Here is a 25,412-nt window from a genome sequence, read left to right on the forward strand (position 1 = left end):
TTTCCTGAAAGGAAAAGTGTTATAAGAAAATTTTTCCTAAATGGATAATGAAGCCAGACCTCAATCTACAGCTCTCAGACCTCAATCTGTAGCTCTGACACGCAACTTAAAATCTGTCGTTTCTATTACAATTTCACAATGTTTTGGAATCTGTAAGTCACATGATTGTGAGGTAGCTTTTGGTTAAGGCCAAGTATAAGAAATTGAAGAAATACAGAACGTGGAGACCAGTTCTTAATTTACTCAACTGGACATTATCGTATTTTGCTGTGTATAATGTGTATTTTTTGGCTCAAATTTTTGAGGGAAAAATTAAGGATGCACATTATACATGGGTAGTGCCTGAAATACCTTGTTATCTGTTCTGACATTTTGTAATTATGTTATATAAAATGTCTTGTACCATAATATATTAAAAAATAAATGCTAAATTTCCTTTATAATAGAAAAAACAAGTACCTAAATACAAATAAATAAAAAAATGAATTGAAAAATTAAAACAAAAGACATTTTTCCGTGTAGGTTTGGGCCAAAAACGTGGGTGTGCAGCATACACGGGAGCGCATCGTACACGGTGAAACGCAGAACCGCAGTAAGTCTAACAGAAGGAATCCACAAACTTTTCTGTAAAGGGCCAGACAGCAAATAACTTGTGCCCAGTGGTCTCTTCCACATTCTTCATTTTTCACAAGCTCGTATATAAAAATCATTCCTCCTTCACACCAATAATGTAAGAACAAGCCATTGGCTGCCTTTGGACCACAGGAAGTAGTTTGTCAACCTCTGAATTAGAGGAGATACAGGGTCTGTATTATAATATTTCTCGATCCCTCACCTATAGCATTTCTTATGCAGTCATAATACCACCACAAAATTAGATTTGAGATAATGCCTTACAGTCTACCTACATCTGGGTAACACTTATAAAATGATACCTGTTTCACAATTACTCATGTGCTCCTTTTGCATCATGTATCATCCAAAGTTACTATTTTAAGGGCACAGCAAAATGTGGATTTTATTACTTGTGTTATTAAACAAAGAGCCCTTATCTGGTCTGAGGTGAACACTGAAACACTGGGGAAGAAATGACATAGCGGCTGAGATGTGCGTCAGAATCACCAGGGGCAAGGGGAGCAAACAGCACCTGTGGGAATCAGGTGATGGGTACATGGGAGTTCATTACACTATTCTTTCTACTTTTGTGTTATATGTTTAAAATTTTCATAATAAAACTTTTAAGTTCAGGACAAAAAAGAAAGAAATACACCAACAACAGTAAACATATACATGTGGACAAAAAAGCTGAATAAATATTGTATTATCCTCAGGGGGAATAAAGTATAATAAACCCCAGTTTTTAAAATGTTGTAATTAGATTTCTGGACAACCCAGTTTTCCAAACAAGATGCCATAAAGGCTGATTTTCTTAATAAGATTAGACAGAGTGAGCTCCTAAGTACTGTTGAATGCACCACAACATACAATGCTAAGTAACTATAAGATATTTAAAATTGCATACATGGCAAAAGGAAACTCTAATTACTACCAGTTCTCCTTCCACAGGAAAATTATTTCATTTTTGGACAATTCTTTCCATGTATCTTGAACAAATAAAGCTCCAGGTTACAATACCAGAAAAGGCAGTAATATTATAAACTGGGCCTGATTTTCCCATAGAAACCATGTTTAAAGAGAATTATATCCAGAGTAATGCCCTAATAACTTATTATAGAAATGACCACTATCACTGTATTTAAGAAACTACCACTTGAAATAGGGGTACGTCAAATGTTCATTAAAATAGGTAAATATAACAGTTCAAGATTACCAACTGCGTAACAATGTATTTTATTAAGTTATGCTGTTTAGTGTGTAATTTGTAACTTCTGTTTTTCTGGTAAACAAAGGCATTTATGACAAAGCTGGAAGGTTTCTGTGATTGACAACACCATCTCATTACTCTTAGCAGCATCACTATAAACGTGTGAACGCGATCCGTACAGTTGCCGTGAGCTTTGCTTTCCCTCTGTGTGGCTTTCAGGGTCCAAGTCTCAAAGCTCTGGTTGACCAACAGATATAATACAGTGTACAGTGTTGTATCAAATGGTGTGCAAAACTAAGTATTTTCATATTGGTCACAATTCTTAACTGAAGTTTTATATTTGTTGCCCTCAAATTAAAAAAAAAAACAACACAGGATTTTTAAATGTGTTCTAACAGTTTTCAGAGACTACAATGATAATCTTTTCACAAACAGAAATTAGACCTCCCTAAATGAAGCAAATTTATCATTCAAATCATTTATTAAATTACTATATTACAATTTCCCAATGGGTCCCTTTCACCAAGTCCCCAACCATCTTTGTAGGTGCAGGTGGTAGGCCTTTCCTTCTCTTTGTGTCCATGCACCTACGTCAGCACCCTGAAGAACTCAAGGATGGGCTGCCAAAGGTCAGGAACATATTGACAGGCTGACCTACTGCTAAAAGATCATGTGACTGACTGAACCTGACCACATTAACGTAACTGAAATGGCCTTAGGCCGAGGCCTGGCTCTACAGAATATCAAATAACATCAGTGTTTACAGATCTTTATTTATATGCTTCCTTGGTTTTCTATAATTATAATAACCTGTGCTGAAATATTAATACCCAATATTATTTTTAAGATAAGTTTACCTGGCAATGTTATCACAAATTCCATGGCCTCCAAATTTTGCAGTTTCTACAGGGGCCCCCGGCTTTCGTACCATTATTTTGAGAGTCAGGCGTTTACCCTTCATGCCAGCAGCTTCAAGTCGTCTTTGAATTTCTTCTGAAAGACTCATAAGAAAAGCTTCTGCTTCTTTGGGCTACGGAAAGACATACATAGAAAAGCTCCCACATTATGTCCTATATACCTAACAATTTCAATATTATACATGCGCATCATTCACTATCTTGCTGAGAATCTACTTAAAGAAACGATTCTGCAAGCTCTAGGAATAGCAAGTTTTAAGGCTTAATGTCTAGCACCAAGAGTGTGGTCCACTTGACAAGATAGAACTATGTGAAAATATCAAGGACAATTGAAGGCAACACCCAATGAGAAATCAGTACCTGGGTAAACCTTATTCCATAGTTGATCTCAGCTGAAATAGATTTTCTTTCCTTCTCAGTTCGAACTGGTCTATCATCCAAACCACGGCAGAACCTATAAAGCATCTGACCTGTTTTGGGACCAAATTCTTTTTGGAGTTTTGCCATGGTCATATATTGCAAGTCTCCACAAGTTTTAATTCCCAAAGATGCCAGTTTGGATTCCATCGACCGTCCAACTCCTAGGAAAGGGGATATATTGAGTTCTTTAGTTCTGCACATAAACTATGAAAAATACTTTATCAATATGGAATTATTAATTCAGATTAATTTTATTAACTATTAAATCAATTCAATAATTTAAATACAAAATTATTTAAATAATCACCCCTAAAAATTTTAATGTAACTGAAGCATCTCATTAAAGAATTTTTTAAAAATATATTTTATTAATTATGCTGTTACAGTTGTCCCATTTTTTTCTTCCCTTTATTACCCTCACCCTGTACCCCTCCTCTCACCATCATTCCCCCTCCTTAGTTCATGTCCATGGGTCATACCTGTAAGTTCTTTGGCTTCTCCATTTCCCATACTATTCTTAACCTCCACCTGTCTGTCTATTTTCTACCTACCATTTATGCTTCTTATTCCCTGTACCTTTTCTCCTATTCTCCTCCACCCCCTCCCGGTTGATAACCCTCCATGTGATCTCTATTTCTGTGAATCCGTTCCTGCTCTAGTTGTTTGCTTAGTTTGTTTTGTTTTTGTTTTTTCAGGTTTCAGCTGATAGTTGTGAGTTGGTTGTCATTTTGCTGTTCATATTTTTGATCGTCTTCATTTTCTTAGATAAGTCCCTTTAACATTTCATATAATAAGGGCTTGGTGATGGTGAACTCCTTTAACTTGACCGTATATGGGAAGCACTTTATCTGCCCTTCCATTCTAAATGATAGCTTTGCTGGATAGAGTAATCTTGGATGTAGGTCCTTGCCTTTCATGACTTTGAATACTTCTTTCCAGCCCCTTCTTGCCTGTAAGGTCTCTTGAGAAATAAGCTGACAGTCTTATGGGAACTCCTTTGTAGCTAATAGTCTCCTTTTCTCTTGCTGCTTTTAAGATTCTCTCCTTATCTTTAATCTTGGGTAATGTAATTATGATGTGTCTGGGTATGTGCTTCTTTGGGTCCAAATTTTTGGGACTCTCTGAGCTTCCTGGACTTCCTGGAAGACTACTTCCTTTGCCAGATTGGGGAAGTTCTCCTTCATTATGTTTTCAAATAAGTTTTCAATTTCTTGCTTTTCCTCTTCTCCTTCTGGTACCCCTATGATTCAATGTTGGAACGTCTAAAGTATCCCTGGAGGTTCCTAAGCCTCTCCTCATTTTTTTGAATTCTTGTTTCTTTATTCTGTTCTGGTTGAGTGTTTACTTCTTTCTTCTGCTATAAACCATTGATTTGAGTCCCAGTTTCCTTCCCTTCACTGTCGGTTCCCTGTACATTTTCCTTTATTTCATTTTTCATAGCCTTCACTTTTTCCTCTATTTTGCAACCATACTCAACCAATTCTGTGAGCTTCCTGATTACTAGTGTTTTGAACTGTGCATCTTGATAGGTTGGCTATCTCTTCGTCGCTTAGTTGTATTTTTTCTGGAGGTTTGATCTGTTCTTTCATTTGGGCCATATTTTTATGTTTGGGTGCATGTGTTAAGTAGTTAGGGGTGGAGCCTTAGCTATTTGCCAGGGTGGGGCAATGCCTGTGGCTGCACTGTGGTGCTTTATGTGGGGGAGTGGTCTGAGAGGGAATAATGCAGCTTGATCAGCTCTCCACAGGCTTTCAGTCACTTCCCCTGCCATCCACAAATTGGGCCCTTCTGATGCTGATTCCCGGTTGGGTGGTTTTGTGTATGTTCTAGAACCCTGTGGATCTCTCCAACAAACTCTCCTATGAGACTGGGAGTTTCTCCTGCCACCTCAACCCCCACAGGTTTTTTCAGTCAGAGGTTTTGAGGCTCTATTTCCCTGCACTGGAGACCTGGGTTGTGTGTTTTGTCTCGCTCCCCAGTTGTTCCTCCTGGTTTATCAGTTTATCCACACACAAATGTGGGACCACCCACTCTGCCAGTTACCGCCTTGCCTGCCCTGGTCTTTCAGCCACTGTCGCGAGTCCCCTCCACCCCTCCTACTGATCTGGATGAATGTTTCTTCTTTTACTCCTTGGTTGTCAGACTTCCATATTTTGATTTTCTGGCAGTTGTTTTTTGTTTCTAAACTAGTTGTCCTTCTTTTGATTGTGAGAGGAGGCAAAATGTATCTACCTACTCCTCCATCTTTACCAGGAGTCCTAGGCTTCTAAATTAAAGAATTTTTTATGCAAATCATGCTAGTAATTTCTAGAAGCTTCTCAATTTGGGCTCCACATATAGGTGAACCAAAATTTCTCAAGTATGTATTATGTAAGGTCTCAAAAGAATGTGATTTTTTTCAACATGCCATCTCAAGATATGTTTATTGATCTTAGAGAAATAGGAAGAGAAAGAAACATGGTGGAAAAGTTAAGGATGGAATCAGCAGCAAAACCCTGAGAGAATAGCTAGTTTAATTGACTGCATCATGTAAGTGTTTATAAGAAATGGAGGCATGGCTAAGGAGAAAGTAACAGGGTCTTGAGGCTCACATTGAGTGCATCCACCTAAAGAGGCAAAGTGAAGGACGATATGCTAACTTAGAACCAAGTCTCTGAGAAAGGTAGAAGAAAATCAAAGATGTGGAAGTTCCTGGTCAAGCCACTGGGACAGAGACTTGGTATCTATCCTTGAATGAGAACAATTACTTTAGATTAGAAATGGCCATCAATGTCCCCTCCTTGGCACCCAGAAGTTGACATCCCAACAGAGCCCTAGGAGAGTCAAGTGTCAGAATAAAGCTTTCACAACTACATGAGCACTGTCTCACAGAACTATCTGTGATAGTGGAAACATGCTGTACCTGTGCTGTTCAATCTAGTTGGCACTTGCCACAGGTGGCTACTGAGCACTGGTATGTAGCTAGTACAACTGAAGAAGTAGATCTTAGTTTTATTTAACTTTAATTAGTGCCACTAAGCTTCCCTTGGCTAGGGCTACCGTATCAGGACCACAAAGATCTTTATGTACATGCTCATGGTATTTCTGTGCGAATAAAGACATGGAAACCACAGACTGAGTGCAGAAACCCCGAGTAGGCCAGAAAAGGTCCTTAAATTAAGGGCACTCATACAGGGTGAAAAGCCTTGAAAAGATCCAAGGAACACACAGAAATAGCTATTGTACTTAAACAGTTTTCAGGGACAATCCAGTCTTTCATTAGATAACTAGATCTCATTAAGTAATTTATTTGTTAGCCTCCATTCTGTGGAGTTCCCTAAAACAAACTTAACTAGTATGTTTTTCCTTCTTATGTAGCTACAATAACTCTATTATTGTGAGGCACACTGTGCTAATAAATAATAAATATTTAAGGCCACAGAGAGCTTTTGGAGACAAGAAGCAAGGTGTGTCAACACCGAATTTCTCCTGGTTATAGGCCAGAGAGCAAAATCTCCTCAAAGTATGCTCCACAAGATGCTAACAGGTATTATATATCCATCTTCAAATATCTTTGGGAGATTACTAGTTTTTAACAAATAGGTTTCTTTATCGTAAGAATTCTCAGAACTCTTACTGTGTGGGCCCTCCTCTATGAAGGTCCCGTTACGTATGTGGAATCCTTAAGAACAGCTTGTACCCTGTAGAACACACTTTGAGAAACTATGGATTATAATGCCACCTTCAGGACAGGGATAACAGAGAAGGCTGACATTTTGTATACCTGAAATGTTCTAAATTAAGAATTTCGGGATTTTATAATAGCCAATAATTTAAACACATGAAAATCATACAATTTTGGGAGAACAGAACTGGTTTTTGAAGACAAAAGAATGCTGCATGAGAAGGTAGCTTACCAGAGGAAGCCAACCTTGCTGTCCCCATTTTTCACACATCCATCCACTAGGACATTCAAGGCTGTGCCTAAGAACTCAACCAGGACATGTAACCTCATATTTGCCCTTCAAAAAATTAAATCAAGTCCCCCTAGCCAGGAAGCAAACAGAGGGGAAAGGTAAGATTGCTAGGCCAAGGAACTAAACATTCTCTTATTTCTGTGTAAAAATACCAACGAATAAATAAACCCTACAAAAATGATTCATTTAAAGATGGTGTTATGGACTGAAATGTGTATCCTCAAAATTCCTCCGTTGAAATCCTAATACCAGTACCTCATTGTGTGACTATAATTGGAAACGGGGCCTTGGAAGGTAAAACAAAGTCATATGAGTGGGCCCTAATCCAACATGACTGGTTTCCCTGTCAGAGGAGATCAGGACACAGATGCACACAGAGGAAATGCCATGTGAAGACACAGAGAGAACATGGACATCTATCTATAAGCCATAAGGCGGGAGGCTTCTCAAGAAACCAACCCTACTGATATAACTCAACCTTGGTCTTCTAGCTTCCAGAATCTTGAGAAAATACATTTTTGTGGTATTTTGCTATGGCAGCTATAGCAAACTACTAGAGATGGCTGGAATAATAAACTTGAACTCAAATTTCACATGTAGCTCTAAATATACTGGTTCTTTTTTATATAAAATTGCAGTAAGATGTATAATTTAAATTGTGTTGTCCAAATAGGTCCAGTAATTCTTCACTTAACATATCATCAATAGTTTCTTGGAAATTTGACTTTAAGTGAAAAAAGGTATAAGAAAATCAATTTAACCCTACAGTAGTTGATATAAACAACAGTTAAGTTTTCAGCAGCATATTTCGGGTCAAAAAACATCACCAAACTTCTAAATAAAGATCCTAATCACTTCCAATATTAAATATTGACATAAATGTGAGCTCTGCATACATTTAAGAAAGAGTAATAAAACCAAGTAAGAGTATTCTTTTCCAGTTTGCTGACTCCAGTCCAGTGGTGGCTGGAGACTCTCCCAGCAGCTCAAGGCACCAGGCCGGGCCCCACCCTGGAAGGGACACCCTTACAGTGCAGGGCCACCCACACTCACTCAGACCTGGGGACAATTCAGACATGCTGATTCCCCTCACATGAATATCTTTGGGATGTAGAAGGAATCCAGAGTTCCTGAAGAAAACCCATACAGACATGGGGAGAACACACCAACTCCACACCAACAGTGAATCGAAGTTTTTTTCCTCATCAACATCATAAACAAAATGACATTGAAACAAATGACATAATTCAAGGACCTGCTGTAATTGCTAGCTTGATTGTTATAAGGTTAATTATTTGAATTTAACCTCAAATGGACCATCACAATGTCATATTTCACATTTCTGACACTAATATATTCTTTTATTTATTAGGGGTCAGGAAGCTTCAAAATTAACCCATCATAAAATGGCTTTTGGTCATTTAATATTTTATGGCCTATAACAGAAATTTCTTAGTTCAGATATACTTTTATTAGTCTTAAGAATACGCACCTAAAAATACCACTAAATTCATCTTTAACAAATGAATGAATTAAAAACTTTCATCAAAAATGTGCTGTCTTGGCCCTAGCTGGTGTGGCTCAGTGGATTGAGCACCGGACTGTGAACCAAAGGGTTGCAGGTTCAATTCCCAGTCAGGGTACATGCCTGGGTTGCAGGCCAGGTCCCCAGCATGGGGTGTGCAAGAGGCAACCACACATTGATGTTTCTCTCCCTCTTTCTCCTTCCCTTCCCATCTCTGTAAAAATAAATAAATAAAATCTTAAAAAAAAAATGTGCTTCTTGAACTTTCCCACCACAAACACAAGGGCACTTTATGAAGCTAATACAGGCTGTTTTATAGCCAACAGGAGAGGGTTATCTGACATAGTATCACGGACTGGTAGGTGGTTTAGAAAAATTTCTTAGGAAGAGACATCTACCATAGAAAGCAAGTCTAAATATTTATTAATTGTGAAAGGAATTGTCCTACCCCCCCCCCCAAATTATATCTATTCAAGGTATGTATGTATTTATTTATTTTAATCCTCACCTGAGGATATGTTTTTATTGATTTTAGAGAGAAAAGGGAGAAGGAGAGACAAACACTGATGTGAGAGAGAAACACCAATTAGTGGCCGCCTGTACATACCCTGACCAGGGATCGAACCTGCAACTTTTTGGTACCCAGGATAATGCTCCATCAACTGAGCCACCCTGACAGAGCACTGTCCAAGGCCTTTTAAAAAGCAACCATTTTTCAGTTATAATTAACTATTATTTGATGATTTCTCCATGGAAAAATTTTACCTGTTAGGTTAGCTAGCCACACAGTAACTACACAAAAATGTAAAATAACTAAATGCTGCCCCTTTGGCAGGAAAGATGTAGATAAATGGAAGTTTTATTTCAACCTTTGAGTTAATCAAACACATTACCTCATCTTTAGGTTTTATTCTGAATATGGTCCATATACTTTATACTTTTAATTAAAATTAAAAAAAATGTCATTAGTCCAACAGGATAATTTTATAAATAGATGACTTAATTCTCAAAATTTTATCTTTGACCTAGAAGTACACTATTTCAATTATGATTTATTTAGAAGACCAAAATCCAGTTTCATCATATTCACTTTAAATGATTTTTTAGAATTCCTTATCTGGCTACTCGAGAAATACTTAAAAGTAAAACACATCAGAAGCAAAAGTAAATGTAACATTAAGGTCCTGATAAATCAATTGAGACACTCATTTTGAAATTCCAAATTTTGTTTCTCATGGTACTCAAAAATAAACAAAATATTTAATTCATGTTTTGGAAACAGATATAACATAAACTTCTAATACTAATAAATGTTTATAGTAAATGTTACAAAGAAAAGATTTGTGTTTACCTGGTAGACTAGTAACTAGCTGGCTTCTGATGAAATCATCGACTTCTTCTGGTTTTAGGTGGTACTGGCCATCTGGCTTTGCTTTTCTGGTTGCCATTCTAGCCAAGAGAATATTAGAACCTATACAGTAAAACAAAAACAAAAACAAAAGTTGTTCAAGAAATACTCACCACAATTTTTAAATTTCTTAACAAAGACATGTTACTGAGCAAATTTCTAAAAACAATGAAAATAAATAATTTATAATACTGATCATTTCAAATACAGTATAAAGCTGGCAGAATTTTGTTAAGTATAACAGATTATAACCAGCATGGTTACTGGACAGAGATTACTCTTTGTTTCAAAATAAGTATCTTTTTCAACATGCCCTACCCTGGTAAAGGAGTGGGGAAAGTAGTGCTAATGATTGTGACTTATGGAAGCTGAGGGCAGTAATCAGAAATTAGTTCATTTACTAACAACAGATCCAGGCTAGATAGGGAAATAGGGCCAAATGAATGCTATCAACCTGGGAAAAAAGAATGCCCAAAGAACCAGAAGTCTCACTCTATGGTCAGAACACGTGTGATAGAAATTGAGGGTCTGAGAGATTTAGAAATAAAGACGGATACTGACAGGGAGGTCCAAGGTGTGGGTATGAACATGAAAACTAGAGCAAAGACTGCTGGGAAGGTGTCAGGGGCCTGATAAATTAAGATATCAGGGGAACTTGTATGTAAATAATCATATCTCCTAAAATTATGGAAGACTTATATAAACGACATGTCTTAATATTAGGAAGACTTATGTAAAAACTATCTGTTTTCCCAGGGTAGGCATATAGATATTCATGAGGAAAAAAGTTCTACAAAGTCACACTAAAATGATAAATATGGTGGGTTCCAAAGAAGAAAAGGGGGCTGACAAGAGGAAATATCACGTGGAAATTTTAATCATGTGCTTGAATTTAAAAGAAAGAATGCATATCGTCACCCCTGTAAATTAAAAATACAAAAAAAAAAAAACCCCACCCAAAATCCAAACCTGTGCCTAATACTGGACCACAGAGGGTAAGTCCTAAATAAATGATGAGAAGGATCTGCAGGCCAAACACCAGGCAGGCTAGCTAGTAACAGAGGGAGGCTATGAATAAATCTGATCTTAGCGAGAGGGCAGGAGGAGGGAATCAAGATAAAGTTCTCCCTCCCTCTCAAGGCTGTGGCATACAGAGCATGGCAGGTACAAACTGGATCCACTTGAGAGAAGGGCAAGAAAAGAGGTACCGTGGCAAGAGGTACTGAGTAGGTTCCGAAATGACGAGGTGACTCGGGGAAGCTGTGGTATGAGAGAGAGGGTTCCAGAGGATACAGAAAGATAAATGATGGGAGTTAACTGAAGAAACAAAGTGCAGGGCTTAAGGATAAAACATAACGGGGTGCAATGAGACCATCACTGAGGGCACTGTCATGAGGGTGACTTCTGGAACTGCTCAAGTTCAGAAAGTAACTTAATTACGACAGGCTTCAAACTTAACAACACTAAACTTCCCATCTCCACACCACTCTGCTTTACACACGGCCTCTGTGCACTTCTGAAAAAAACATACATTATTTATAAATACTGAATTCAATTCTCCCCATTTTTGAAGAAAAAGAAATATTCTCACTTGTTTATTCTAAAGATATTATCAACAATTTACTTGCATTTCCAACACTTTTATCTCATGTACTGCACAATGTTGAGCAATGCTAGGGTAATAAAAGCAGAATCTAAAAATCACTCCTAAAAATTAAGTGACAGTCAATGATCCCAAAGCAATGCTTTGAGTGATGTGAACAATAGGAGAGAAGCTAGACACTGACCAATTCCAACGGAGGCAGCACAGTTCGTCTGGTCTTTGATTTCCATGCGGACGGCATTTGCGAATTCATCAGGAGTAAGTCTGGTCTCTGCAAGGATTTCAGTGATGTCTACCAGTGCCTCATCACAACTGACTGCTTCGATGTTATGTGTGTAGCTGCCAACACAAAGCAAAGGCAATGAAGCACAGCTACAGCTAGCCACCCATAATCACAGATGTTGCAAAATACAGCCTTTCCATGGTATCTTTCTTCAACATTCCCTTAAAAGACTTAAGATGACAAAAAAATAAATAAAAATTAGCATTTTCACTAAACTGGCCTAAATGTCATCATTTAGGCACCTAACTTTTAAACACAAAGTTAATTAGTTAGTATTTTCTCCTTTTCCATATTATCTACACAGCAGAAATTATCATTCCAGTGTCTCTATACTGAGAATACCTTTGTAAACCTCTGAATAATTGAAAAGTAGTGAGTGAGTGAGAACTGTCAACATATAATCTAAAAAATTTTCAGACATGGTTATCAGAATTCTTAAAGAACAAAAAAATCACACAAATCTGTCCAATAATCAGTGCTGTCCTAAACAAAAATACCACAATTACACACCATTCACTGTAGGAGGCATCGGGTACAGTATATAGTGACCCTCACCCCAATACCTGTCTAAAAGGACACCATTTACACCCCCAGCACACAGAAGTATTTTGGTTTTTGTTTCTGGTCATGATCCACCCAAAGACTTGTTTTAATTAGCTAGGGAAGAGGAAAAGGAAGAGGAGAGTTGCCATGTGACACCATGGTTCCATGTTAAAAAACAAACAAACGAAAACTAGAACCACTGACTACAAGTTATGTAATAGAGAATCAGATTTTACATTTGATTCTGACCAAGTTCAGCAGTACAAAAAGACAGTGCAACCGATTACTGGAGTTGCTCAAAGAAAGAAGAGAAGACTGTCATACTGGGATTCTGAGGAAAGGGTCCTAAAAGAGAAAAAAGTTTAGCAAAAGTGATTCTGACAATCTGAAAGAAACCAGGTTCTGTTTATATCAGGCAGAAGAAGCAGGAGCATACACACAGTGACGGTATCATATACGGTACCTTGCCAATGTCTCATACATCGTGCGTGCAACTTCCTTATATGCATGAAAATCATATGGCACAGCTTGAAGATTAGGACAGAGTTGTTTAGCGTACCCAAAAAACATTCCATTCTTAATACCAACTTGTCTAGAGAGAAAGAGAACACGATGAAGGTTATACTAAAAAATATTAAATGCAAAATAAAATATCAAATATGTTGATAGCATATCCCACAAATATACCAATTCTCATATAACTCCATTCTCATTAGGGGTAAAAATAAGCATTAAAAAACCATACAGGTTTGTTTCCCTCCCCAAAGGAAAATTACACAATTGTCTGATTAGTGTAAATGACATGTGGAGATGTGGCAAAATATGTTATTAAAGGGTTTGGCTCTTGCCTGCAATTACAAGTTCTCCTAAGACGCAGATCTCTGGGCCTTTGGCAGATATGCCAGCTGCCATATGCTGGGTGACATCACAGCCACCACAGGAAAGAAATGGCTATGAAAGAGCTTTTCTTTTGATACATGGCATGATGTGGCCAGGGCTCATCCCCCAAAGCCCCAAAGACAAAGAATATAAACAAAAGAACTACACAAAACAGTGCTACATGACAAAAAAAAAAAAAAGAAAGAAAGTACTCATCCTACCACCACCCAATTCCCAACTGACCAATTCCACGCTCCAAAAGCGCCTCCACAGTGGCTAAGGTGCCAACAGCACTGTGTATAGCAGGACATCAGTCTGGACTATAGCTGGAACTTGGAAGGACCTAACTGAAAATGGTGAATTTTAAATCTTTTGTGTTTCTCAATGCCACACATCACTTTTGATATTTGGAGCATTCAGCACAAAAGTATAATTGTGGAATTATACTTAATTAGCAAAATTCCACTTTATCACTGTGCAATGAATCAAGAAAAAATATTAAGGTGAAAACACAAGCAAAATAATAATAAGCAATGTTTTCATCAGATTATACATTCCTACGTAAATAAATCAAATGGTTATTCCACACATATTGTACATTCATTAAGTATTTACCAAGGGCTTAGTATGGAGGTGTCCCCTGTTTTAAGAAACATATATAGTCTTTAATTACTCAGAGGCCTCTGGCACCCTCCCCATCTCAGACCACCAGTGAGAGAGCCAAGAAGGAAAAGAATCCTCCAACTTAGAAAAAAATGCAAAATCACATGCATTTCTCCTATACACAAAAACAGTAATAAATCATCTAACTGCAAAGCCCCTATTAGATGAAAAATATCTAACAGGAAGGAGAAATGACAGTAAAGAAAGTGATGGCTGACAGATGGTTAAAAAAACATTTCATTCATTCAACAAAATTTTCTGTCTCAGGCATTTTGCAAGGTGGTGAGTAAAAGATGGTGAACAAAAACCGGCTTCAGGATGATAAGGACGTCTCTGCCCTCACCCACCATGGATGGATATAATCAATGGACCTTGTAAGGCAGGAAAGCACACACACACACTGTATAAAAGTTTAGAAGTTTACATAAGAGCACATTAACAGTGTAAAATATTTTCAATAATGCTATATAGGTTCAGCATATAAAAGCTAAACTTACACAGATAACTATTCATTTTTAAAGGGATGTGTTATATAATTGCTATAAACATATTCTTACATTCACAGTAATTTCATTTTCAAAAATTTTACTTAACAAAAATTTAAATGAGTAAAGAAAGTTACAAGACAGTCTGAAGTGACTCTTCACTCCAATGACTTCTTATTCTTCCCACTAAAACTGCACACAGGGTACACATCATCAACACTTCCTGAATGGGTAGCAGAATCCCTTTCCCCAGTTTGCACTGCAGAGATCATGCTCTTTGCAATATGCTACACTCAGACAATTGTTTTTGGTGTTGGATAAACAAATCAACCACTAAATCACTGTCACTGTCCATTGGATATACTAAAAGATATCCATATCACTAATTGAGAAGAGCAAAGGGTCCTTACAAAAGCCCATGGAAACAGGTTTAAAAATGATTTAATCTTAAAAACCTATGATTCTAGGGTATTTGTATATCATTATCTATTCATCCACATACCTACCTTCTCACTTACATACAAAGCTTATTATTTATAGTAAGTATGGGTAAAAGTACTAACAGTAATGCATTTTCTGACCCCACATATTCAGCCTACCTTTCTGTGACTTCTACCACCTCACGTTCACATTCCATCCTTTGCTGACTCCATTATTAATCTGTTTACTGAGAACTCATCAATGCATAAAACTGGGCTAACTGTCCCCACAGTCCGGTCCACTCCTAACCCAGAAATATCTCTGATATAATATGAATATACTTATTAAAAACAAATTTTCCCACTTAAAGAAAATATAACCATTAGCACCACAGGAGGGTGTCCAAAAATTGTTTTCTGGAGATCTTCATTAGCAATAAGCCTTCTAGAAAATGGAAAATAACAATTAAAGAATAAAAACCTCATTGCTGTGGTTTTTGTGGGTTTTCCCCAACTTACACTCAAAATCATCTTCATCACTTTTGTGTATCTCCTTAAAATAAACATCTGCCACCTTAAGTGGCACGTAAATGGTTTGCTACATATTATTTGGCCCTCATACATGGTCACCCCAGTTGTTTCTGTCATACACTCAGCTTGACAATCGCCGTCTGTGACACAATACAAATCCACTATCCAAACCCCAGCAGAAACCTGGAGTCTAGAGACAACTGCAGCTACTGGAATCCTCAGGAGCTGGCAACACTTCTACCCTGGAGGCAGCCTCAGCACACCAATCTGGCACTCAGGTGGGGGGCCTGAGTGAGAAGAGAGATCCTGCAGAGGCAGCACAGCAAGGGTGGAGCTTTCACATCACCAACCAGCAAAATCTGAAGTCTGACAGAATATCTGGGCTTCATCACACCCTCCAGATCTGGGACACAACTGTCCAGCCATCGGAAACACAAGTCACCACCACTCAGTAACTCAGTGGGCCGGGGGGGGAGACCAACCTACTGGGCACAATGTAAGATCAGCTCTAACTTGCCACTGATAACGAAAGTATAATAATCCAAAAGATATTTTTATTTTACAATTATTTTTTAATTCAAGTAATTTCAGCTCGGCTATATTATCAACTAACAATGAAAAAAACTAAAACAATTTTGTCAACAGGAAAGGCAATGTTAGCCTGGGAGTAAAAGTTTGACACGTCACAAGTGGAAGATAATTTAAAATATTTTATAATTTTATATAAATGATGCTTTTGTCTTAAATATCTTTTTATAAAACAATTGGCAAATTTTTAAACAAACTATTTTGGTTAGACAATGTTGAGTTGAAATTTTCTGTTCAGACCAAACTTGTTTAAATAACCCCAATTTTTTTTTAATCCTCACCCAAGGATACGTGTATTGACTTTCAGAGGGCAGGGGGAGAGACAGAGAAACATCATTGGGTTGCCTTCCATACACACCCCGACCGAACCCACAACCTAGGTATGTGCCTTGACCAGGAATCAAACCCACAACCTTTGGGTGTAGGGGATGACACCCAACCAACTGAACTACCTGGCCAGGGCAAATAACCCCAGCTTTTAATCAAGACTAAAAATTGTTACAAATATCAAATCATTATGATGTTCACCTAGAATTACACCTCAATTTTAAAAAAAGTGTAAAGGACAAAACCATGAAGATGCTACCTTTCTTTCAAAAAAAGAAAAAAAAAAGAGTAAAAAATATAACTGGTAAGACTCTGCTTTTATAATTTTTAAATTAAATACTTTAACACTTGCCAGCAATGTATGAATCCCTGCTGTGTTATAAAGGTAATGATCTTTGTGTTTAGTTATCAGGAAAGAAAAAAAACATAAAGACTGCTCTTTTTAATTAATCAATTCACTTACTGCCTCTACTTTTATAATTCTTATAATAGATTATTTTTTAAATGACTGATTTTTTTTAAAGTATGAGAAGCATATATATATATATATATATATAGTGTCTGTTTGTTTTTGTATTGAAACAGCCAGTTGTAATTAGGGTTGAAGGTTACTGTAAGATAAAGATCAACACACAAAATCATTGCCAACAAGTTGATAACATTGCAATTTTAAGTGAGATTATTAAGTAACTCAATTATTTACTTTTAACTTAGTAGGCAACCAAATTTTAACGTAATTTTAAAAAGACACTGAGTATTAAGGGTTTAAATTACAAGGGATTTTTCTTAGCTATTAAAGTAATGAATAGCCTAGATGAACACTAAAGCCTCTCCCATTGGGAAGTATCTAATTCTTTAATGACATGCTTCAAAAGACAATGGTTTAAAAATGACAGTGTCCAATTTCTTTTATTTCCACTGTAGGACCTATGGGTTCATCAGGAAACTATTTAGTAAAGGTTATCTAGCCCTGGCTGGTGTGGCTCAGTGGACTGAATGCCACCCTGCAAACCCAAAGGTCCTTGGTTCGATTCCCAGTTAAGGCACATGCCTGGGTTGTGGGTCAGGTCCCCAGTTGGAGGCCTGCAGGGGGCAACTGATCCATGTATCTCTGGCACATAGATGTTTCTTTTTCCGTTCCTTCCCTTATCTGTAAAATTAAATAATTTTTTAAAAAGTTATCTAGCATTTGTGAGCTGGAAAAAAAAGAACTAAAGGAATTAAGGCTAGAAACATTTCTTTCTGTAACATGGCTGTAACATATTTAAATTCATAGGCTTCACTATAATGTCTGAATCCACTTCCAAATATCATATAAAAATAAGTAAATAAATTAACTATCCCTAAGTATTACAACACAGTTAATTTCTACATACCTGGCTTCATAACTACAAGATGCAATTTCAGCCTTTGACAAAACAGAATCAATTCCATTAGTTTGTGCAGAATCTTGATTCTCCCACAGTGATGAATCTGGCATATCTGCTTTAAAAATAATAAAATTTAATGATTATATGTTAAAAACTGGTTTTCCTTAACTTCCATTCAAGAAATACATTTTCTACTTATTTCTTATAAGAATAAATTTATATGTAAGTTCAATAAATTCCAAATATAGTTCTCTCCACTGTTATATATCTCCTTATTTAACAGAGGAAAATCTGTAATGCTAAAATGGTTTGCTTCCATTAAGTTCTTCACCAGCAATCAGATAAACTTCGAATAAATTGAAAGTATTGTTTTAATAATAATTTTTTTAGATGTATCAAAAACTAAATATAAAATACTCTCTGAACCCAATCTCTTGAGATGGACAAGGCTGAGAAGTAATCAGGGAGATGAATCCCCGCCTATAACCTTAAAACAATTATGTAGCTTTCATAATGTAATGGGAAACAGCTAATGGAAAATATAAATCTCTCTAACGCTGTTTCCTAAAAGAACTATCTATAATACTTAAAGCTAATTTGATGTTCAACAAACATCAAGTTTCTACAAGTCATTTGACCAAACAATAACTTATTAAGTCACATACCATAAAGAGATTTCATCCTAAATTTAAGATTTTTCTTTTGAACACACATCAGGTAAAAAAGATTCACAATATTATCCACCCTTCCAGGAAATTCTACTTTTGGTTTAACAAAGTATGTTCGATTAAAAACATTCAGGTGTCATCAGAATACCAACTGCTTTAGAGAATGCAACTCTAGCCTAAATAGTAGAGCTCACAAATATCTCTTCATACCCAAACCAAACTGACAGCTTTACACACGAGCATAAAGCACACAGACTAGCAACCCTGTGAACTAGAGCCACTTCACAGACTTCAGATCACCTTCAGCTTCCCTAGTGATTGACAAATAGATTAAAACACGACCTCAGTTATAGGTCTCTTGGGTAATATTTTAAGTTCCAAGAAGAATATGCTCTGAAAACACAGCCTCAACTATAATTCTATTATGAACAAAAATACCATTAATTAGTAAACCAAGACCAAGATCCACCACCACCTGAGCTAATTCTAGACAAACCTATTGTGAATACACTGTGTCAATACATAACTCACAAACTCAGCATTTCTCTCTAGTTTATTTCAGAGACATAATTTCCATAAAAAATCAGCCAAGTTAAAGCATCACCAGAAAAACATGGCAAAGTGTCTGGCTTTGCGGGCTAAAACAACTCTTCCTGGTTTGACTCTAGCAGTCAACCTGTTTTCATAAACTATGCAACACATACAAGCCATTTCTGGATTCCAGCACCCATCCACGCACAGCATAAATGCAAACCAAACTCTGAGGACTGGCGTCTTAATGACATCAAATCCCACTTGCACCAAAAATAACAACAGCAGAGTATATAATTTGAGCTACAATTTCTGATATATTGTGACTAATGTGCTATAGTATGACAAATTAAGAACAGAATGCAGAGCAGACTACTTCTAAAGGGTCTTACAGGACTAGATATGAGCTTTAATAGTCCATTATTCTAAGCTGAAAATCTTTTGAGAATGTCAGAATTGCGAAATCACAGATCAACAGGCTACTACTAAAAATGAAAAAAAAAAAAAGTTGAATCTTGAACAGCCACAACCCCGCTGCCTTTCAAAGGTATAACAACTGTGAATGAGTAATGCATTAAAAGTTGGGGAGTTAGGTGACTTATACTTGAAGGGCTAGTTAAATTATCTAAGCTACCTGACTTGAAAATTACATAAAACCATGCTTGAGGGGACAACAGTCTGAGGTCCCTGCACTCCCAAGGCCCTGCCTGAGAGGTAGCACCTCAGGTTCCTCTGGGCTGGACTGGCTGACCTTGTCCACAGTGCAGCAGAGTACGTGGATCCCTCCACCAGCAGACTGAGTTGCTTCAAGGGAGATTCAGGGAAATGCAGGGATACACTGTCCTCATTGGAGGGCAAAGTAGAGAACTGCTCATCAAAACTTGACAAACTAGACGGGCACATGGAGAATGTGGAGGAACGGTTGGAGAAATCAGAGGCCAGGACCCAAGTCTGTGAAAAAGAAATCGCTGAGAATAAATCTATGGCTAATACGATTTTAAAAACTGTTGTTCTTCAGAATGAACATTGAAGTTGTTGAAGGGATAGGAAACATCTGTATGCTGGAATCCAGGGAGGGTAAAAGGCCCAACAATGAAATCTAGAGCATGAACGGATTCCAGAAAATGAGGGTCATCAATGACAACTGTCACCACTGAATACACTCAGGAGGTACCTACCAAAGGAAGCCATGATGGGGAGCCCTTACTTATACTGTCTGTTAGATAGAAGAGTTTCTGAATATGACAAATAAGAAAATAAAGCTTCTACAAAGCCATGCTACTTGTTCGAATATTTTGCTTAGATATTTAAGTCAAAACATAAGAACTGAATGTTTTTAAAAAGCTAGTGTGTATAAGCCAAGGATTCTAATTCCTAAGTTGTTCCTCAATATTTTAAAGTTTGGTGTCATATCTAACAAGGACCCAGAGAAAGAAAGACAGCAAATAAAAAGGAAAAAGGAACAAAGGCATTGATAAAACAAGTTCTAAGTGCAAGCTTAGCTGCAACCAAACTTTGAAATAAAGGACAATCTATTCACTTTATATGTGACAATATTTTGGTTAAGCTCTTAATGGGTCAAAAGGCTTATTAGGGTATAAAAACAAGTGACATGAAGTTAAGAGAAAGAATATAAAATACAAAGTATCATATGCACCTTTTCCAGTGACAGGAAAATCTGTTTTTGACAGTTTTCAATGGCAAGTGAAATTTCAAAATTTCTCCTAATATTTACCTTCCAGTTTACCACCCACACCAGAGGTGGAAGGATGTGAATTATAAAAGTTCATTACAATACAATGAAAATCCAGTGGCTAAAATGAAGAAGACAAGTAACCAATGACAGAATTTTGTTAATGAACTGTTTATGGTCAGATCATCTGTGAATGGAAGGAAAGATGTAAGCGGACTGGCTCTCTGCTACTCCTAAGAAACGTCTGCTTGCTAATGTCTAAATTCCAGACCCAGACTGCTAAAGTAAGGATGTGTGTAGAAACACAAGATTCTACCCACTGGAAAAACTGAGCACTAAGTAACTGAGAGATGTTACTGAACAGTATGCACATAGTACTTTTTCCTTCTTTCAACGTTCATTCAGTAAGTTTTTACCAAGTGTCCAATATGTGACAATATTGTGCATTTCTTTAAGCTGCTTATTTGTCTTCTAGAACTTAAGATTTCATCTTTTTAATACCACACAGAAAATGCAAAAAGAAACCACAAAACCATACTACTAATACTTACGAAACTACCCATACTGTCACATGCCACAATAAAACTAAATCTCAATATAGTAGCTACCTCAAGATCTACTAATGACACCCGAAATGCTAGAATATCAAAAATCTCTTAAAACATGTAAAGACCAAGAAAAGCTTTAGGAAATCTGGAAAATACAGACACACATGAAGCATAACGATGTATCTACAATAATTTTCTTTTATACTTACACCATGTACACAGATGACCACAAACAACAAAAAGACTAATTCTAAAAGTCCTCAGGGATGTCCACTAGTTTTTCTTTGGCCCTCATTTCACTGAGATCACTGCTAAAATAAACCCAAGGTTTTATAACTGAAAACTTAAGGACCTGAAATCATTGGGATGAAATTTAACTGCATGCCTTCCATTCCACTGTAAATCTAATTTCTGACTTTCTAATTAGCATTTTTCTTTTCTTCCATTTCTTTCGTTCTTTTCTTTTTGATTAGTATTTTTAAAACTACTTTTAAAAAATTGGCTTTGCAGACATCCACAAGGAAAATGATCAATGTCAAAGAATTTAATTTCTAAGCAAATATTTCTCAGGAAATTTACTCAGGAGAAAAAAATACATGAAAATCTTAATAGTATTGTGATTAATAGCCAACATTTTAAAGCCAGAGAGGTAAGAAAAGGTTTCTCATATGAAATAGGTTCAACAAAGATATGAGGAATGATTGCTGGTAATTATCTTATTCCAATAAACTAAAGTCCTACTGTTTATTATTCCACTGCCTCATACAACTCTTTAGCAGCATGAACTTTAGCGTCTTTACTGTAATCAGTGATCAAACAACTAGTAATTAACTCATGACTCTTGCAGCTTCTACAAAATAATGTCTAAGATTTTTCTCCCCAATCTGAATTTATACACAGCAAAGTAGTCCCAACTTTTAAAACATTCTTCACTCTCTGTCCCAGGAAAATAGCAACCAATCAACAAAGCACAACTATAAAGCAGTTGTTGCTATTATTACATTCAGATTTTGCTTTAAGATGTCACTGACACCTTAGAGCACTTCAATGAAAAGGGTAATTATTTTAACTCTGCTTTCGTTTCTATACCACCACCAACAGCAAAATCCAGAAGTCTTCAACAGGAGCACTATGACTTCAAAGAGAGCTCATTATTTGTACCTGCTTTGCCTTTTAGGATTTTATTCTGGTAATACTGCCACTCCAACTGGGGGTTAGCTCCAGGACGTAAGGGTGCCCTTCCTGTGCCTCTGTTACTTGTAACGGCCACTGGTTTTCCTGTGAGGAAAAGAATAAAATTATTTTAAAATCTAAGTACAGGAATGTTAACACTGACAACATGTAAAGGAAAAGTTTTCAAAAGATTTTAAAAATATGACATTTTTTCTTTAGCTTTATTTGGGCATTAATCCATAAAGGAGCTATCATCTTTAAAGATTACCAATCACCATGCACAAATCATTTCAGTTTCTCAGCACACTCCCAAAAGTAAAATTATTGACAATTCTGATGCATATTTTCAACTTTAAAGCAACATTTTCGGCTAGCTTTCCATGTTTTTTGTCTGGTTTCTTAGAGTTAGAAAACAAGCAACTCAGATCCTAGATTCAGACTGGAGGGGTAGGGAGAGAAGGAACTAACTACTCTAGATTTTTAATATTTCTGGTATCAGAAAAGTAGGATAATATCCAATCTTCCAATTTTACAGCAAGAGACACAAAATAAATATATATGCAGAGGAATCACAATCTGACCTGCTATATAATCAAATGTTGAGTATAAAGTCCTCAGTTATTGGTCTATTTATAAAAATTTTTCAAGTGTCACTTCTGTGTGTGTAAGTTACGAGGTAACTTCTAAAGCAATAGCATAATTAATCCACACATATGAATGCATTTGTTGTGAGGACAAAAATAAATAAATAATGATCAAAGTCACTCATGAGCCAAAATCAATTCTTTGACATTTAAATACTCCGTTCAGAGGTGAAAACAGTAACTACCTATGACAAAAATAAAAACCCCAGCATTAACCCCAGCAGCCTCTGTGCTTTCCTCAATGGAAGAACTCATTCTCCAAATAAAATGTCACGTCCCTCAGACACACAGAACCACTGAAAAATCCAGAATAAAAATTTTTTACAGTACTGTTTAGCTCACAAATATTTGAAATTCCATTAAGACAAAGAGTGCACAGGTGACAACATATTTTAATGATAGTAACACAAAATTACAATTAAAAAATTAGAATGTTTACTATGTATAGGATTTATTCAAGAGAAAGCACAGTGATCCAAGTTGCAAAGACATTAAAATCCCCATTTATTGACAAATTGTAAATGTAGATAAAAATATGGAGAATGTCCGATGCGGGTCCCTGCCTAAATTAGTCTAATATGACAAGCCTTCTGCTGAAGATTAGTTCTGCGTAAAGACCTGATGATTTCTATAGGGAGAAAAATTCCCTCTATCTTTTCATGATAGGGGAAATTTTGCAGCAGGAATTGATTTTGCCACAGAAAACTAGAAATATTTATTTAAAAAGATATTGTGATCCCTTAGAATATATATTTATAACTATATATCAATTTTCTGAAAACACAAACAAGAATACAGACCTTTGAGATCTGGTCTATTTCGTATACCCACTGATACAAAGAAGCAATCCATATCAACATGCATTATACAGCTCTGATGTCTGGGTGAACTCAATACTGACATATTTCCTAGAAGGAAAAAGAGAAGGTTCAAACCCCAAACTAACTTTCAGTATTAAAAAACAGGTCTCGTTAATTTTACAAATTTTTAAATGCTTATTAAGTCTTAAAAATAAAGAATCTGTTACAAATTATTTCTATCACCTCAAGAAAAGGCAAATTTCAATTTCTTTAGACTCTAAAACTAATCCTGATAAAGACTGAGCTTCCAAACAATTAGCACCAATTGTGAAAATACCATGTTTTTTTAAAATTTATACTCCAATAAAGTCTCAAATTAGAAGTTTGTCTAAATGCTTATGTTAACATTTCTGTGTGCCATTTTAGACAAATGTATAAAGGTGTTTTCATGTATTTAGTTACATGGAGCTAAGTAACTTCAGATGAAGTTATTCCATGCAGTCTATAAACATTCCTCGATAAATTAACAATAAAAATTGCTACTATTACTGAGTGCTTGGTAGGTGTCAGCCACTATTGTAGGAGGTTTACATGTGAGAATTTCAAGACTACAAGATAGGTAATCTTAATTGTCCTCATTTTATAGATAATTAGTTGCTTAAGTCACACAACCAGTAAGGACTGAGCTGACATTCAATCCCAGGCAGTCTGATTTCAGAGCCCACAAGCCACAACATGGTTGTTCTAAACAGACATACTTAAAAAATAGTTTAAGCAGCAAAAATCTGCGTATAAATTCTCCTCATGCCATTAAATACGGTTAAAAATCAGCTGTAAAGCTTGTATGCCACTTTTAAGGAGATAAAGGTGTTCTCTCCTAAGGACTCTGGCTTCTAATCCCCATGAGCTACAGGAAGAGTCATTGGGGTTATTTTAACTGTAATCCAGCCACAACCAGAGCCTTCTCCTCCACATCAGTCTTGACCTACCATTTTCCCTAGTCCCCTAAGGAACACTGTCTTGGAAATAAGAACCCTGAGTTTGTAAAAAGTTCTGATCCCATAAAAAAAGGAGTTTTTCTTGGATAGATTTAAGAATACTAGTACTGAGGGTTATACTTAATAGGCTTCCAAAAACTTGTGTCTATACAGCCCAAAGGTCCAGACCACTCTACTAAATTTTGACTGCGAAAGCACCTAAATTTTGACTGTACCTAGTTCTATGTGCAAGGCACTGAGCCTTTGTTCATGTTATCTTCCTTAAGATCACAACCCCACCAGGTGAGCATCATGGACTATCTATCATCCACTGCAGAGAGGAAACTGAGACTCAGAGAGGTGAACTGATGTGCCCATGGTCCTGCTTCATGAGAGTAGCAGAGCCAGGATTTGGGTCAGGCTACGTTATCTAACTTCAAAGCTGTGTACTTCTTGCTACTTTCTATATTACCTTGAGAAATGATTTATAAAATAAACCTTAACAATCATAATTCTGCTACATAGAAGTATTATACAAATATGATGCAAACAATCCAAAATGCCTTTAAACATTCAAGAAGTACAGAATGCATAGACCAAACACCTACTGAATGCTTTCATACAATATAAAAATTT

The 25,412-nt window shown here is 36.5% G+C and overlaps 1 protein-coding gene across 6 annotated transcripts in view; it reads right to left on the reverse strand.

Annotated features, from left to right (window-relative positions):
- REV1 (REV1 DNA directed polymerase) overlaps positions 1-25,412 on the reverse strand; it is a 95,617-nt gene that overhangs the window by 10,939 nt on the left and 59,266 nt on the right. For 4 of the 6 annotated variants that reach the window (XM_053925216.2, XM_053925212.2, XM_053925214.2 and 1 more), the window contains 8 exons: positions 23,800-23,907; positions 22,344-22,460; positions 17,749-17,857; positions 12,944-13,072; positions 11,839-11,993; positions 9,995-10,114; positions 3,103-3,323; positions 2,683-2,855 (listed from right to left, as the gene is read on the reverse strand). In XM_053925216.2, the coding sequence (XP_053781191.1) occupies positions 2,683-2,855; positions 3,103-3,323; positions 9,995-10,114; positions 11,839-11,993; positions 12,944-13,072; positions 17,749-17,857; positions 22,344-22,460; positions 23,800-23,907 (1,132 nt within the window). Of the gene's footprint in view, positions 1-2,682; positions 2,856-3,102; positions 3,324-9,994; positions 10,115-11,838; positions 11,994-12,943; positions 13,073-17,748; positions 17,858-19,692; positions 19,859-22,343; positions 22,461-23,799; positions 23,908-25,412 lie in introns of those variants that run through there. The other 2 variants (XM_053925213.2, XM_045204770.3) reach the window with 2 other exon arrangements.

This window comes from Desmodus rotundus, chromosome 5, assembly GCF_022682495.2.
Source record: "Desmodus rotundus isolate HL8 chromosome 5, HLdesRot8A.1, whole genome shotgun sequence".
In the NCBI taxonomy this organism is placed as follows: Eukaryota; Metazoa; Chordata; class Mammalia; order Chiroptera; family Phyllostomidae; genus Desmodus; species Desmodus rotundus.